General features: G+C 42.4%; 1 protein-coding gene across 5 annotated transcripts in view; it reads left to right on the forward strand.

The window, feature by feature from the left end:
* PRKAG2 (protein kinase AMP-activated non-catalytic subunit gamma 2) overlaps positions 1–17,719 on the forward strand; it is a 210,593-nt gene that overhangs the window by 153,726 nt on the left and 39,148 nt on the right. For 3 of the 5 annotated variants that reach the window (XM_021555262.3, XM_021555263.3, XM_021555264.3), the window contains exon 5: positions 10,286–10,367. The exons of 1 other annotated variant lie outside the window; for it this stretch is intronic. In XM_021555262.3, coding sequence (XP_021410937.1) covers positions 10,286–10,367 — 82 coding nt within the window. Of the gene's footprint in view, positions 1–9,947; positions 10,036–10,285; positions 10,368–17,719 lie in introns of those variants that run through there. One more of the 5 variants, XM_021555266.3, reaches the window with a different exon arrangement.

Consider the following 17,719-nt stretch of genomic DNA (forward strand, 5'->3'; position numbering starts at 1 on the left):
TGTAGCAACAGGCTTTCATGCTGCAGGCTGTACTGGGGCCAGGAAGCCCTCATGTTTTCAGAGCACATCAAGATTTACACAAAAGATCACTGTGAAGTCGGCTGCTCTTCTGAGCCCCAGGGAGGCATGTCAAGAAATAATTTCAGCTCTTCTCAGACATGTAACTACAGACTCAATCTGCATCTAAGGTTAGGTGCAGTCATTTGCCATTTCCACACTGAAAGCACCCAGTGCCCATGAATGAACCTTTGTATCTGCATCTCTGGCAGCTCTGCAGGAGCATGAGCATGGTGGCTGCCTTGCTGGAGGTGTATCCCTGGTCCTTAGTGTGGAACTAATTTCAATTTTTTTTTTCAATTCCACTTCCTGGAATACAGGGAAAAGCCTTACCACTATTTTCATGTCCCTTTGTGGTCTTGTTTGTAGCCATGAAACATGGAGCTCATGTGCTTGATACGCTTCTTGCTCAGCAGAGCTGTGAAAAGGGAAAACAAGCATGGCAGAAGGAAGATGCCCACTGCGTGTTGCTGTCATTGCAGATTTTTTCTGTGCATAACAATAAAAAAAAAAAAGAAGCAGCGCACAAAAACAAGGCCTAGAGTGATCAGCAGTACATCTGGAATGAATTCAGCAAGAGGGTTAGGTCCCTCTAGCTATGCACATTTAGTGCCATCTGAAAAACAACTTTTAGTCAAAAATTAATTTACTTGAAGATTACAGGTCGACCGTAGTCTCTGTGTTGAAGTTTATTAATATATTGGCTTGTTTGTGCATAATTGCAGCTACTGTGAGATAACAGCCCTCACAAGCCTGAGTGGGGCCCCTAGTAGCACTCCTGCCTTGAGTTTGTCACTGTGGGGTGGGCTTGAAATCTAATGCAAACACACAAGCCCCAAGTGCTACAAGGAAGTTCTCCCCAGTGTTCAAAGTCCTCCTAGAACTGCAGTGAAAAAACACATCTTTATCTTTGCCTGCCTCTTTGAGAGAGCTTCCAAGAGCTCCTTCTGGAGCCCTCCTGGGATGCTCAGTGTGATGAGCACTGCAGAAAGTGCCCACCTGTAGCAGCTGCTGATTTTCTGTTTAGCTGCAGTTACCTGCACCTTGTGGCACAGAGGAGGGATTTGTTCAGCCCAGGTCTGTGCCAATTTCTTGAAGTTTTATTGAGGTTGTTGGATGACTCAGCTCTGACCTGAAGGTTGCCTGAGTTTCTCAGAAAACCACCTTTGTGACTCTGCCCTACATCTGATGCCTGGGTCGGACAGATCTGATTTCAGCCTTTCAGAACTGCTGATGGTCGTGGAAACGACAGGCAGGGAGAGCTGGGGTTGCTCAGGATGGACAGGAGAGAGCTTCAGAGAGACCTGAGAGCACCTTCAAGTGCCTTAAGGGGTGACAAGAAAGCTGGAGAGAATCTCTTCACAATGGCATGTAGTCATTGGACAGGGGGAAATGGTCTTGAGCTGAAGGAGGGAAGGTTTAGAACAGATTTTAGGAAGATTTTTTTTACTGTAAGGATGGTGAGGCACTGGGCTTGAAGCTGTGGACTCCCCATCTCTGAAAGTGTCCAAGACCAAGTTGGATGGAGCTCTGAGCCAGCCTGGTCTAGTGGAAGGTGTCCCTGGCCAGGGCAGGGGGTTGGAATAAAATGATCCTTAAGGTCCCTCCCAATCCAAACCATTCTGTGATTCTGAAATTATATTTTGATGATAGACTACAATTTGGTTACTAGAAGTTTGTGATGTTTGCTCGAGCCTTAAATGTAGTATCAACTAATTTCAGGGTTTTTTTTAGGGGAAACATGTTTAATTTTAAGTTTAAAAAATATCACTGAAAGTGGTATCACTGGTGTAATAAGTGTTCACTCAGTGAAGTCACTACTCATGACTGAGCTTTGAAATATAACACTGAGATGAAAGCAAAATGGTAGATAGTAAATGGGTTTATTTAAATCAGATTTGACTCTGAGTATTTTTTTTTCATTTGTTATTCTTCGTGGCCTTGGTTCTGCAGATTACTCATCAGTATTCTGGCCTCAATCCAGCTAAAGTACTTAAGTAAGTGCATAACTTTAAGTAACACAAATAATCCTGTATGCAATGCCAAATGAAGACGGACATCAATGTGGGCCCATTTTCTTCTTTCCCATTCACTTTAAATCAGTGAATGTTTACCTGTGTTTTACCATTAGTTGTATCTTAATCAGTTCTGTTTGCTTTTTTTTTTTTTCTAATGTACATTTTTCACAAAAAAATATCTACTATAATCATGCTTAGTAGCTGACTGCTGCAGTTCTCTTTAGCAATAATTCCCTCTTGCTCTTAACTGAGCCCCTGAGTGTGATGAGAGGTTGGTCCTATTTCAAAGAACCTAAGGAGCACTCCAACATATGTGTAAAAACAGCTGAAGTACATCTTTCTGATCATATGCAATAACAAATATTTAAGACAAGAACACTTAAAACCTCTGGAAGAGATTAAAACTGAGTGGCATCCCTGTGTTTGCAGTCAGGTAGAACGCTTGTAACATCTGTATTCATAACAAACTCAGGTTAGTTCCTCACAAGTACTTGACTTCTTTGAAAGTTGTTCAAAAGGACAGAATTTAAATTGTTGTGCTGTTTGATTAATAACGTGTCACACTGATAATTTTGATTTGGACTCCACCCATACTCAACATGAGTAATTTGAGGAAGGAATGTTGGCCACAAGGGCTTGTCTAGAGAATGCCTCTGATATTCTTGACTAAACTCCACCTTATCTGAGTAGCAGAGTGATACAGGATCAGACACAGCTCCAGATTAGAGGTTATATAAACAAATCCTGCCTCTTTTCTACTCCTGCCTTGATTTCTCTCTAGGAGTTTAGCTTGGGATCTAGTCTATTCCTTCATATTTTACTTTCTTTGAAGTTTATTTTTCAGAAGCGCTTAACTCTTCTCTCAGTGGGACCATTTTTCTTTGCCTTAAACTGAGGAGAACCTGTGCAACATAGGCTCTTTGTTTCTGGTTTCAGATCAAAGGAAGTTCTGTAAATCTATTCTGTTTCTCAATTAAATCAGGAGCAAAACTCACTGGGATTAAACTTCAAGTTCATTTCCATACAGAAATATTTAGGAAGGGTTCACCACTAAAAATGTGAAATCTCTCTGCACAGTTTCATGTATCTCCAGGGTAAGCAGATTCCAATACTCAGTATTGCAGTGAGGGTTTAGTAGAAGTGAAGGTTGTCCATTTTATCATCTTTCCTTGCACAGCATGCACCCTATTTTTCTGGGTTTTTGTTTGTTTGTTTAGTTGGTTTGGTTTAGGTTTTGTTTTGGTTTTTTGTTTTAATTTTTGTTATTTATTTAGGATTTGGCTAAAATTTATTGTTGTTACATTTATGTTATCCATTTGACCTACTAAAGATCCCCACCCGCTTATCACTAATAATTAATTCTGTAAAGTAATTAATATCATAGCTGTAATGTGGAAGGATATCTGTAGCAGAAGGCTGGTTACTAGTTATAAAATGTAAAAGCAATATGCAGTTGTTCTGTATTTCATGCCACAAAACTCCTGCTTAGGACCACTGGGTGAGTCATATTCTGATGATATTGGAATGAAGTAAAAAAATCCTTCCAGGGTAGAGTTCTTTGAAATGAAATCAATCAGTAGAGTTTCTTCAGCCTCACTGTACATACTGGAAATACATTTAGAATAGATAGTCCCTCACTTTCATACCTGCTGTGGCACAGTTGTGTCCCTAATTCTGAGAGGGCCTCTCAGATTAGAGACAGAGCACCCAGATAAATCAATAAGAACTCAGTGGGGAACATTGTCAGTGCCAGGCTTTTTTGTTTGGGGCTTGGTTACTCTGTTCTAAACTGTAAAATCTGAAATGCCACCACCTTCATTTACACATGCTAGACACAGACGTGATTATAGCATTTGATATTTCAAAAGCCTTTTAAGGCTAAAGCATTTTTTTCTTACATTCCTTCTGGATATGGGAAATAAAAACTCGAATCCAGTATTTTGTATGAGGCATCCCCTCCCTTACTGGTTTGTTTGGTGCTTGGAGCAGCGTTTCTTTAGAATTAATGATAGAAACTACAGTTCCTGCTCAGCTGCTCTGGTCACCCTGAGTTTTTTGAGGTTTTTGAGGTGAGACCAGAAGCGTGTCCTCAAACACCCCACAGACTCAGGGACTGCCACCCTGCCAGCCTTGCAGCACACAGGTGGCACTTCCAGATACAGAAGGGATCCAAGCTGGGATCCTGACCTCAGCCTCACTGATTCCAGTGCTCTCAGCTGCCCTAAACCCACTGGTATCACTTACCACACTCCAGCAAAAAACAAGTAGGAGTTTAATTTACAGTTTAGCCAGCAGATGAAACCTTTTTTTTGTTTTTTTTTTTTTTCCTGGTAACTTGTCCTTTTCCACTTCACAAACCAGACTAAATTAAAGCAAAAATAAGGAGGAAGTATCATAAATGAATTTTACACAGATTGCAAGGGAATAAACATATCTATGATACACATTTGGGAAAAACTGTAAGTTGTTCTTTGACAGCTCATCAGGAGAAGAGTTCTTAACTACTTCAGTTGTGTAGAGCTGTAATTGTAGTAGGGAGCAGTAGCAAATGGTGGGAAAATGTAGTTTACTCTTGCATTCAAAATGGCTTTGCCTTGATTTGCATTTAGATGGGAATTCCTTCTGTTGCTCTTCAATCCATTAGGTTTTATAAGGTAAGTAGCCTTTTTTTTTTTTTTTTTTTTTTTTTTTTTTTTTTTTTTCTGAAGTGCTGGGAAGGGCTTTCAGTTTTACTGCTGAGCTGTGCAGGTGGCACCCCAGCATATCCATATTAAAGCCATCAGGAAAGAGAAAGGCAGCCTTGAATTTACCTGGAAATGTCTATTTTTAAATAAAGCAGGGGTAACATTTTTGTTGCAATGCCTAAGTAAGTCTGCTGTGCACAGACTTGTGATTTGCAGCAGGATTTCTTTTTTTAGGTTGTTCTTTCCACCCAGTCACCAAAGACTAATATGTAATCTTTATAATTACCTGGACAATATTTATTTTAGAATATTTTTATTTCAGAATTAAGACTACTTGTTTGAAGGGAGGAGGAAAGTTTATGTGCAAAACTGGGTTTTGTACATAACATACATAAAGAGAATTCTCATTGAATTACCATAATAAGACTATATATATTTTTCAAAGATTGGACCAAAATAAAAACTAAAAAAAACCCAAGTCTGGAAGGGACATTAAAAATTCATTTTTCCCCCACCAACACAATCAACTATATGGAAATAATAATGAACAAATGGGTGTTTTTAAATCCATTGCTAAAATCCTCCTGTGATGGAGATTTTAGAATTTTTTTCAGCAAAACGTGCTGGTGCTTCACTTCTGTTACACTCAGGAAATTCTCCCAAAGTCCAACCTAAGAATCCTAAGAATTCTTTAAAGTCTAAGTAGGTAACTTCTCATCCCATAACCAGTGGGCCCAGAAGATAGTTAACCACTTTTCTTCTTGAAAAACACATCATGTTTGGAGACTTTTGAAGTATTTTCCTTCCGTGTTCTTTTTCTGGTGTTGTGGGGTTTGGGGGTTTTTGGGGGGTTTTGTTTGTTTATTTGAATTTTTTGTGGGTTTTTTTAATTTTTTTTTTTTTGTTTGGTTTATTTGGGGGTGGAGGTTGTTGTTTTTGTGTGGGTTTTTTGTTTGAATTTTTTCCCATTGTAGATGAAGAAACTGGGAAGTTCTCAACTTCTTCTTTACAGGTCATATTTTCTGAATGTGTAGATCACTACTGTTCCCTTTTTTAAGACTCCTTTAGTTCATTCTTGAGTTTAATCCCTAAAACTGAGTGCAATATCCCAGCTGGCATCTAACCAGGGAATGTGTAGCACAGATGCTCCATGTCTTACCTATAACACATTTGGAAATAGTGTGATTTTTTTTTTTTAATTTCCAAGAAACTGACATTGTAGTCTCACATTTCATTTCACTCCCAAGTCTTCTGCTTGCATGACTGCTGGAAGTGAATCCTTTCCCATTTTATTTTTGCATTTGATTATTGTATAACACATTCTTCTTCCCCATATCAAAGTGCATCCTGTTTTTCAAAGCACTGCAGCAATTCTCAAGATTATTTTACGTTCTAAGGCTGTCCCTAAAAGAGCAGCTTCTTTTACCATTGAGCCACTTGGAGTCATTTGAAAATGTGGTCAGGTTATTTGTTATTTCTTCCTTGAGTCATCAGTGGAAACAGTGAATGATGTCAGACAGAACACAGACCTCTGTGAAACCCTCTCTTAAAGCCTTCCAGTTAGAAAAGAAATCTTAGTACCTTCCTTGAGAATATTGTTGTGACCTTTAGCAGTCATTTCACCCAGACAACCTGGGTGAATCCTTAGAGAGGCTGAGAGTGCTTTGGCTTTGGTTGCACACCTTGACTGTTGCTGATGATCCTTCTTTCCTGTATCTGCTTAAAATGCCTCTTACACATCTCAGATTCAATCTTACACCAAAGACTGTAAGGCAAGACAGCAGGAAACTATATAAAATATGATTTTCTGCTGATGTTAATTGCTGTTCACATCTCTGAACCATCCCTATGACTTAAATACTTTGCATGTTCTTATGAAGAGGATGGGATTTCTTCTGTAGGACACAGGACTGAAAGGACTCCTAGATTATCAGAAAAAAGAAACATAGCTTATCAGATAAGCTTTAATGTATTCATTGTAAGTGCATCTATAATTTACAGGACTGATTTTACTTCCACAGACTATTAGTCATTCCTCACTCCCTTTACCCTAGGAAGGTAAAGAAAACAGCCAGGGACAAAGTAAGCAGTTAACTATTAAAATTTACATTCCAGCCTCCCCAGAAATCCTAAAATCTCTTTTGTTTACATCTACTTCTGTGACTTTTGCTGTTGTATTTTTTTCAGTACAATTCAGCCATGAATTGTTTTACTTTGTGTCTACAGAGATTGATGCCATTGCTGTATTAAGGTCATGTTGTAGGTCCATGTTTTTTGGCATAATGTTCCTGTAAAAATGTGGCAAAGAAGAAATGTTCTCAGGCAGTTTTGGGTTTGTGAATATTTCACTTCTAAACTTTTCTCTCTGGCATTTATGTCACCTGGCAATATTTAGGATATACAAGTGTGTACTGTTCTGTCACAGTGGGTCCCTCAAACAGTTAAATTGGGTTACCTGACATAATCAGAGAAGAAACTTTTGAAGCATAATTTGGATAAGTCCCTTGGTTATAGTTCAGGGAAACCTTCTGTGTCAGTAGAACAAACAAATAGTCACAAAAAAGAGGTAGGAAAAGTTACAAGATTTAATATCACCCTGTTGGAAATTACAGTTCCTTTTCAAGAAATATTTTTTCTTTAACGATGGGATCCTACTGTAAAATGACAGGAGTTTGTAGAGAGACAATACTGTTAAAAATGTCTTTTAATTTGTCACGTCCTGTCCACAATGAACAGGACAGTGTTTTCACCATGATTTAGGCTGACTTAAGAGTAGGTTGCTCCCAGAAGGTGTGGTCCCACTGTCACTGCTGCACTGAACAATTCGTGTGCCAGTGCTGATACAACCAAACAGTGAGTTGGATCAGGAGCTGATCTGGATAATACCCAATCTTTTCTTTTAGTCCCTTTGGTTCTCAGCTGCATCAGTTTCCTGTTCTGACTCACTGTGGTGCCCACAAGCCAAAAGGAGCCAGAATGCAAAGCGAGGCGCAAAAGGAACGCCATGATCAGCAGCTTGTTCCAAAATTGGTTTAAACAAATTGTGAGACTGCAGGCACATTGAAGGATGGGGTTTCAGCCTTTAGTTCTCCATTTCCTTTGGGTTTCTTTTTTGAGCAGTGTGGATGGCACATGTTTCCATTACAAATCTCTGTTGTATATTAAATTACTGCCTCTTTATTATCCTGAGTTTCTCATAGTACTCTTGGTCTGGATGTAGGTTCTGCCACTGTAAAACCCTTATCTTGCAGTGAGCTCTGGGGTTCATAGCACGAAATAAACTTAACTGACTTCTTATAAACATATTGTGTTCTGTAGCAGTGAAATTCAATGCACACCTTTCAAGTATCAGTGTCACTTCCAGCTACAAAAACCTCGGAGTTGTATTTCCTCATGGCTGGTGCTCACTAGATAATTATGGGGAGTAAATTAAAATAAAAAGGAACAAAATCATGGCCATTATTTCCAATCAGATATGTCATCTTCTTGTCTACCTTTGATTAGGAAAAGATGTTAAAAACTCTTATCAGTATCAAGGTACACGATAAGGAAGATAAATAATTTAGAGCTTTTAAAGCTAGCTCCCAGGAGGAATTAAAAACTTCCAAAGTGTTTTGATTAGTAGGCTGAAAATATTATAAATTAATATGAGCTGCTTTGGTATCTTGTGTGACTGGTCAGTTAGAACATTTACTGGAACTCTAGCAGTGTCTTAAAAATACACCTATGAATGAAATATTTTAAGAGTTTTCTTTTCAAATGATCTTTACAGTAAAGAAGAACTGGCTATTGTTGACTTCCTCATATATCCTTAAAAGTGTCCTTAGAAAGAGGTAGCTTGGGAAAAGGAAAAAGCTGTCACCAGCAGTTTGTTTCCTTGCTTGAAGCTTCGCTGGACTTGAGAAATTACAAGACATCTTTCTGTTTTCCCATAAATTTTGTCTCTCTCCCCCATCATAGTTTTATTCTCATTATCTTTCATATTTCCCTACGTTTTATGCACATACCTGTGCTCTGCTAGGTATAACCAACCTTCCCCCCTTGAAGGGCTTGCTGAACTTTCGAAGCCTGAGCTTCCCCTTGGGACCAGTAGGTTTAAAATATTCCTTGATGACTCCTGTGACTCCTTTGGAGCGCCATCCATGTGTATCTGCCGCCACTGCCAAAGAAATAATCCCTTTATCCCCTTCTAGAGCATCCGTGTCTGAGCCGGTCCGGCTGAGCTTCCTCAGCAGCCAGCGGGGACCTGCGCATTCCAGCTCAGGAAGCCCAGCTACAGCTTTACCACGCCTCACTGTCAAAATAAATGCACATGACGAATCTATTCGGAATATTTCCTTATTTCCCTCGCTTCTGCTGCAGCCTGGCGTGGGGGCTGTGATGCATTAAACCCATCCCTCGGACGCTGAAGCGCCCCGTGGTGCGAGCCCCGTCCTTGAGCCGCTGCCCCGGGAAACGCCGGCGTTCGGGCTAACCTGGAATTGGAACTTGATCTGGAATTGTTTTACACGGAAAACAGCGCGCCCGTGCCCAGAGGGGTACCCCGGGATGGAGGGCACCTCGGGACAGAGCGAGCATCCCGAAATAGGGAACACCGGGATAGAGGATACCTCGGAATGGAGGGGATATCCCGACACAGACGACATCCCGAGACACAGCGGGTATCCCGACAGAGGAAACCCCGAGATAGAGGGGGTATCCCGGGATAGAGGGCACCGCGGGATGGCGGTACCCAGGACAGATCGGGAATCCCGGGACAAAGGGCGCCCCGGGGCCGGGATAGCGGCTCGGAGCACTGCGGGAGCTCCCGTCACACACAGGGGAAACCCCTTCGACACCCTCACACCCCCCGGGCCGCAGTGGAACCGTCCGCTTCCCCGCCGTTGCCTCGCAGGTGAACGCTCGGGAGCGTACCAAGCCCCGCTGGCGGGGGGAGCGAAGGGTTTCCCCCGGTCCACCTTCAGTCGCACCGCTCTAATCCAGGGTAGCCCGGAGAACAACGGAGGCCGCGGAAAAGTCTGCGAGAAGCGGCTGCCCCGGCAGAGCTCTCAGGGCACTAACCTCCCCCTCCTCCTCCTCCCTTTTCCGCGCGGAAGTGGTAGCTCCCTCCCCCTCCCGCCGCTGACCAACGGGCTCGACTGCAGCAAAACGGAGCGTACCAACCGCTGCGCCGGGGGGAGGGGGGAGCGGCGAGGCGTGGCGGGAAGCGCCGTCCTGCGAACGGGCGCCCGGGGAGCCGCTCCCGCCGAGCGGCGAAGAGGCGGCGCCCGCAGGAGGCACGGCCGGGGAGCCCGGGGCGAGCCCGGGGGTTCGCGGGCTGCGGGAGGGCGAGCCTCGGTTCCTCCTCCCGGTTCCTCCCCCCGCGCTGTGTGCGAGCGGCAGCGTGTGCGGAGGCCGAGGGGCAGCAGCCGCCGTCCCGCCTTCCCTCCGCCCGCTCCGCGCCGCCACTCCCGACCCGATGCCGCCGCGGGGCCGCTGAGTCCGCGCCTGGATGCTCATCTGCTTCTCCTCTCTTCCCTCCCGCAGGCGGCGGCAGCGGCTCCGGCTCCCTTGCAGCTCCCGGCCGCCTCCGAAGGGATGCTGGAGAAACTAGAGCTCGAAGATGAAGGTAAAAATCCACGGCGGCAGCGGGGGGCCGGGGGCGGGCCGGGGACACCCACGCGGCCGGCGGGGTCCGGGCTGGGGCGGGGGATCCCCGGCGGGGAGCGGGGGATGCGCCGTGCCCGGGCCGTGTCCTTGCGGGGCTGCTCGCAGCCTCGCCGGCCGCGGAGCCAGCCCCATCCCGGTGCCGAGCTTCTGTCCCGGTGCCGAGCTTCTGTCCCGGTGCCGGTGCCGAGCTTCTGTCCCGGTGCCGAGCTTCTGTCCCGGTGCCGCCGCCGGGCCGTGCCCGCTCCGCCGCTGCCGCCGGCCGGGTCCCGCTCCGGGGGAACGCAGCTTCATGGCACCCCCTCCTCCTCCTCCTCCTCCTCCCCGTAGAAAACCCGTTCTCCTCGAATACGTCTGCGATACCAAATATAGACTTTGAGAGCAGTGATGGAAAGCTCTTTCAAGTAAAGCTTGCACTGCTTATGGCAGCACATACATCTGTTCAAAGCGGCAGCTGTACACTGAATTTTCCTTATGTGGCTGCGCTCTCTGGTTGTTCTTTGCCGTGCTCTGGGGAGCTGCAGTTCTGACAGAGTGTGCTGTGCTTTCACAGGGCAACTCCTGGCAAGTTTTTCTCTCTCGCAGGCACTAAACCGTGCTGTGGGAAAGCATGGATGTTTTTGGGGTTTTTTTTTTTATTTTTATTTTTTTTCCTTCCAACTTGCACCAGGCAGCCACTTCACCCCTGAAAGATCCGTGGTGAATATCTCGAGCTTTCATTTTCAGAAAGGATTAGCTTAGTGGATGCAAATGTGGACGCATGGCTTAATCTCTATGCTCGGCATTGTGAAGTGGCTAAGACTTCATGGGATGTGTTTTTCTGTAGTTGGTAGCTCCTATTGTAAAATGTAGGGCAAATATTTAAGGAAAACTTGGAGAATAGCAGGCTGAGTCATTCTGTGAGAAGATATATCTAAGCTGGTATGCTAATAAGGCAGCTTCTTGGTTACTAGCATGTTTGTCTGCAGTTGTGGGACTGGTCTGGAAAACTAACACCTTACATTTTAATCTTTCTGTGTGTGAGAAAAGGAAGCTCTTAACAATTGCATTCTTTGAGCTGCCTTTTTTTTTTTTTTTTTTTTTTTTTTTTTTTTTTTTTTCAGAGTCCAGACAGAGTTTGAATTGCAATGAAATGCTTGTGCCTTTGTGCATCTTGAACATGCTTAAGTATGAGTATTTGGTGCAGGGGATCTGTTGCTAACTTGCACGGGTTTTTTTTTTCCTCACACTGTTTTTAGTTGGCATTCATATTATGCTTATGGAGAGGTAAAAAGTTATAGATTTACCTATATATTTTTACTTTAAAGCTTGCTACTGTGAGATACAGGTTCCTAAAACCTGCTGAATCATTAAGGGTTAAGCCATTTAAAAATCTATTTAAGTATCTTACAAATTTAGGTATATGAAAAGGATCTTTAGATTAAAGACAAACCTTCAGTTTTGAAACACCTTTGCACTTTTAAAAGTGTAACATGGAGTTATGTGGAGACACTTGATAAGGGTGAAGATCTGTGTGTCTTCTAAAACCCTGCAATAAAATAATTCGAATTCTTTGGGAAATTTAGTAGTTTAAAATTTTTTTTATGTTTTTCAAGCTTCTGTTTTGCTTTGTTTCCCAATTCGTTTAGCTCTGCATCTCAGGCTTTGTGAATGCTCACGCTGGGAGGGTGAGAGGAGTTCAGGGCCTGTCAAAAGATCATGGTTAAAGCAAATTTAAAGTAGGGTGTGGGTTTTGAAAGGAAGCAGTCACCCTATTAGCCTTTCAGACTAAATGAGAACCTGGCTTTAGGCCTAATTTTAAAGCCAGGCATAAAGGGGGTAGAGTGCTGGATTCAGAACCTGGGGTGTGAGAGTCAGACCAAAACTGCTGCCCAGAGTGCTTCTATGGGAAAGGGCCCAGGGAAAAGGAATCATAGCAAACTGAGATGCAGCTTAGTTGCAGTACCTGTTTTATGACCTAAATTTTTGGACTGGATGCTGTCATTGTATTTGTGCTAATATTGGGGGTGGGAGAGTAAAAGACATCTGAAATGTTTGCTTTGTTGTTGGATAGCAAGCAGTGGGTGCTCAGAAGTTGAGAAACACCTCTGAAGTCTTGATAAGGTTTCATGAAGTGGCTGTAGCCAAACTGTAACTGATGCTCTTTTGTCAAACTTTTAAGTTTCTCTGCTGATGCTTAAAACTGTGGGTTGAATGAGAAATTTGAAACTTGTTTTAGAACTGCTTTCCTGACTGTCTGCACTTTGGAGTACTTGCTCTTGTGAGCTTTACAGTTCTGTATCTATCAACAGTTGCTAACTATCTTGTGTATCAAATTATGCTGCAGTTCTGTTGAAACAGGGAGCTTAATAAAGAGAGTTGAAAAATGAGGCTCAATATGTGTGCTGAATACCATTCACTATGTGAAGTGGATTTGTTAGTCCCTCTCCTCAAAGGTTACACAAATGAGAATGTGAAAGCACAGAAGGCATTAATTAAATTTAGATTCTAATTAAGAGGGTGAATTGAAAAAAAAATGGTGCTAGAAAGATTTATGATTTATGTAGTACTCTAATGAAATATGCAGGGTCTGGCCTGATGGTGTGACTTCTAAATAAAACAGTGGTGTCAAGTGAAGAGCAATTTTAATTTTCATTATGTAAAAAGAATGTATATGAGCTACTTTGTACTTAATTAGCATGGACAGTGTTAGATAGGATGCTGTTGTTGCAGAGAGAAGTGCTGCTCATGTTTTTAGCCTAAAACGTCTTTATATATTTGGCTGAGCTCTCTAAGATCAGTGTAACTTCTTACTGGTGGGGCACTGGTTCTGTGTGGGACTGGCTTCATAGTGTTGCTTTGGTGATGTGTAATTCTAAATGTGAGTGAGGTGATGTTAAACAGCACCAGGGCACCACAGCTGGAACAGGCTGTAGGCTCAATGTGTGCACAGAGGAGAACTGCATAGGCCAGGGATATTTATTTTATTTAGGGCTCCCTAAAGGACCTTCCTCCAAGCAGCAGTCAGAGCAGGAAAGGAAAAACTCCCATGTAAGAAGTCCAGAGTCTCTTTTTAACTGAAGAATGCTCAGCTTAAAAATAAACAGAAAATTTTGAGTAATGACCTCATCCTGCTCAGTATTTCTTTGGATGGGAATGAGCTACCCACATTTCCTCAAAAAGTGTGAAAGCTACCTGTTGATGGGTGTGGAGTTTTTCATTGTAGCCTGAAATACAGTGCTGAGAGGCCTCTCCTGAATGTAATAAATGATCAAAAACTGGTTATCTTCATACAAATGATGGATTTTCCTTTTCAGCTCTAGTGTATGTGCAATAATGTTTCTGTAGTAAGATTATTTCTACTTCTGATCAGTGTCAGGACTGGTTCTGGGTTTTCTTTTATGGATTATATGATGAGCTTGGGAAAGGACATGGAGAAATTATTCTGAAGATCTAATATGAAAAGGGACTTTAGTTAATGATTTATGCTTACAAGCTTTATTTTGTTAAGCTGGAATTCCATAAATGGTTGTGTTCCAACATCTACCTGTGCTCTGAGAGGAGAAACTAAGTTAGAGTAGCAAATGGATGCCTGTCAGGTGTATTGATTCAGTGGGTATAATTCTAGCATGTTATTTTGGAAACCAGTTTTGTTGCAGTGTAGTCTCTCTTCCATGTTATTCTCTTCCTTCTGTTCACCTTGAGTACTGAAGTGGAGGCTGCTGAAAGCAGAACTAGCTACTTTCCTGTAGCATCTGCAAACCCCTTTTGGAGGTGCTTTCTGCAGAGTGAATTTATTTAATTGCAGGGTTCTGCTGTGTCTATGCTCAATTCCTAGTCTGGAAAAAGGGAATTCTGCAGAGTGTGTGCAGCAGTTGCAGCATCAGCATCATGGGATCGATGTGCTCCCTCTTGAACTCTACTCCTCTGGATTGTTGCACAAAGCAGCTTTTAGACATTGGATAAACAGTTTGCATTAGAGTGGAATCTCTCCTAGTAGTGCTCTGGCCTTCATCTCACTCTCTCTGTATCATGCATCTCTTCTGTTACCTGCTCCTTTCTGGCTGTCTCCTGAAATAGACTTCCACCAGTAATTGCATCTCTACTGCTGTTGTCTGGGGTCATTCCTTCCTTGCTCTGCAGGTTTTCTTACTGTGAATTATTAAAATTAGTTTCTTGAGCTCTTCCTGCCTGCCAGCCACCCGCTGTCAAGTGAATATCTGAGCCGAGGTATGAAAACAGATGTCACTCTGGGGCCAAAAATAATTAAAAGAAGCTTGTAATAAAAGGCATGTTAATAGGCAGGTTGGGTTTTGTTTCCTTCTTAATACTGAAGGATCAGGTGCTTGGGTTAGGAAGTGGTAAAGGTAAACCATTGTTTTGCAACTGTAATTAATTTCTAATAAACATTCACTATGTGATTGTTAAAGCTGATGTTCTCTGGCACTGTATTTTGCCCACAAGATGTGCTTTGAGATACCAAGGGACATGGTGATAGTGATAAGGAGATATGTAAAATTTAATACAAAACAATTTAGAATCCAGAGTGAACATAGTAACCAGTTGTTAAGCAGAGATGGTAATTTTTATTAATAGATTTCATACAATCATTTATATAATGTACTTTCAAAGTTGTTAAAGAACAACACATCTGGAGTATTCAGATGTTCAGCTTTATTAGTTTATGCAAGAAATTGTGATTGAGTACTACACTGTCCTAGGTACACTTGTCCTTTGCCTTCCAGTTGGCTATATAGGAACACCATACATGATTTTTTTTTCCCCTCCAGGAAACTTCCATCCACATATTTTAAAGATGAAAATTAGTTATAAAGTGATACATAATGAAAAGTATAAAACTTCATTGAGCAGTGTAAGAGAAGATACTGGAAGTTTTGTTGTCTTCAGTGAGGGTTGTTCCTGTGATCCACACATGAGTCTTTATCCTGTGCAAGTATTGCAAGGGGTTCATGTCAGCCCAGTGCTCACTGTGTCCAGTCCTGTTTTCCTACTCCTGCAGAGGATACAACTGTCTTATTTGTAACATGGTATTTAGCCTTTCAGTGAGCAAAGCCCTACTCTGTCTTTACTAGAGAATAACCCATTTAGCAGCTAAAGTTTGCAGTCTTTCTCAGGAAGCAAAAATTTTTAAGCTTTACCCATCTGGGAAGTGATGTTTTGGTACAGCAAAAGATACACAGGACATGCTTCAAAACTGCTTTGGGTCTTGAGGGATGCAAGAGCTTCTTGATAAGAAAGCTTTTGTAAAATGTTAATGTGGTCAAAACATGTATTTTCCCCGACTTGTTTATGGAAACAAGTGGCTGAGACTTCCTAGAAAATGCTTACCATGGCAGCAGTTCCATGTAATTGCTTTGGCAAAGCTGCAGGGAGCCAAAAACATTTTACAGGAAGTGTTGGGGCTTACTGTATCCTGCCCAGGGTTGCACCTGCATGATTTGCAGACATTATCTTCCAAGTGAAAACCATTATTGGCCAGCAGCTGCCCCTGAGAAATATTGGGACAACAAGGTGTTCTCTTACACCTGAATGACACTGCTGCTTCAGGTTGTGCACATGTGTTAGTGTCTGATGGACAAGGACTGATTTACAGTCACCTTTACCAGCCACTTCTGCTGGTTCTGCCACTTTTGTGTGCACCAGAGGGACAACATCAACTCTGTGAAGAGCTTCCCTGCAGAGCCTCCTTTGTCCAGAAGCTGCTTGGTTTGACAGTGGGGCTATCACAGCTGGTAACCCACTGCTTGATGGGAGGTCAAGGACTTTGGCCAATATCATCTCAATTTCCTGGTTTAGAGTTACTGAGTTCACAGTGTCTTGTGCTTGGACAAGGATAGACCTGGAAGATGTGATAATGTCAGTGTGGCCTTGTAGGTGACTCCAAAATGCTGTTTGTTCCTTGTCTGTGACTGCTTTGCTGAGCATCACCAGGATGGAGGAGGGTCACTACAGAATCCTTCCCTTAAGAAACTTCTTAGGGGATGGTCTCCAATGTCCTATCCAACAGACTTCTGTAATGCCCTGCACTTTCATAGGCAGGACAATACAGATGAGACAGGATGACTGTCTTGGTGGTTTGATACCCTCTGCTGTTAAATTTGTCCGATGAAGTCAGTGCTCTTGGAAAACCTACTGCCTTGGGGCATGGCTGAGTTCTGCATGGTGGTGACTTGGTTTGAACTGAAGTAATGCCAGTGTGACAGGAGTGACAGCAGAATATTTGCATCAGTTGGCTCAATATAACTGTTGCTAAACAATCATAAATATTTCTGCTTATTAATCATCTGCAGCAGATGTGGGTGTTTTGTAAGATTGGACTTTTTGTAATGTGCACTGTGGTCTTGATAACTTGAGGGTGCATGATCACAGCGTTTGGTGCCTGAATTTATGACACTGACACCAGTTCTGCTGCTTGGTTTGGCTCTTGATCTTTGGGTAGCAATGATCTGTCTGCAGGTACTTTGTTGATTTGAATACTTTCAGCTTCCAGAATGTACAACTCTGTTAGCATTGTATGAGTTTGGGGAAGTACTTAAGTCTGAAACATGAAGAAATGCAGCATTTCCAGAGCAAGTACAGGAGCTGATGGCATTGTTTTTCAGAGCAGCTCTTGTATCTTTAAACAAAATGTTCCTCTCCATACTGAGACTGTTTGCCTTGGATGCCTGTTGTGGTGGGCTTTCCTGTAGCTCTTCTGTGAGTTCAGAAGACTGACAAATGGAAAATCTGACGATTCAGGGGAAAATCCTTCTGTGGAAGGGTTGCACTAATGGCTGGGATTAACATAAAGCCAAAGCAGTTTAATAAAAGCCTAACTATGTTAAGGCAAAGTCGAATTTGTCTTTTAGACATCCAGCTTGGCATCTAGGTGGAACTTTGGAAAGCTTAAATAACCTTGTCCTTCTAAGATTGGACCACATCTAAAAGGTTTTTGAGTATGTTGTGGATATCTTCAAGGTAGCTTCTGAATACTGTTTGAATACAGCTATTTTGGTTTTAGGTTCTTTTATCCTCTGCTGATTTTTTTGTGAATTTTACTTTCAGTGAACCAGTTGGGTGATTTTACCAATTTTGACTGTGGCAGAGGTTAATGGTACGCCTACATTTTGTCTAAAAGCAATTTTCCTGTGCTACAGACCACTGGTTTTACTTGTGATTTGATTTTCTTTTTGTCTTTTTAGGGTGTTTTATAAGTTGTGTTGGGGTGGTTTATTGTGGGGTTTTTTTGTTTGTTTGATTGGATTTTTTACAATATTATTATATTATTTTGCTTTTCTCTTTGTATTATGACAGAGTATTTCATTCTTTTGCTAG

Source organism: Lonchura striata, chromosome 1, assembly GCF_046129695.1.
Source record: "Lonchura striata isolate bLonStr1 chromosome 1, bLonStr1.mat, whole genome shotgun sequence".
NCBI classification, from domain to species: Eukaryota; Metazoa; Chordata; class Aves; order Passeriformes; family Estrildidae; genus Lonchura; species Lonchura striata.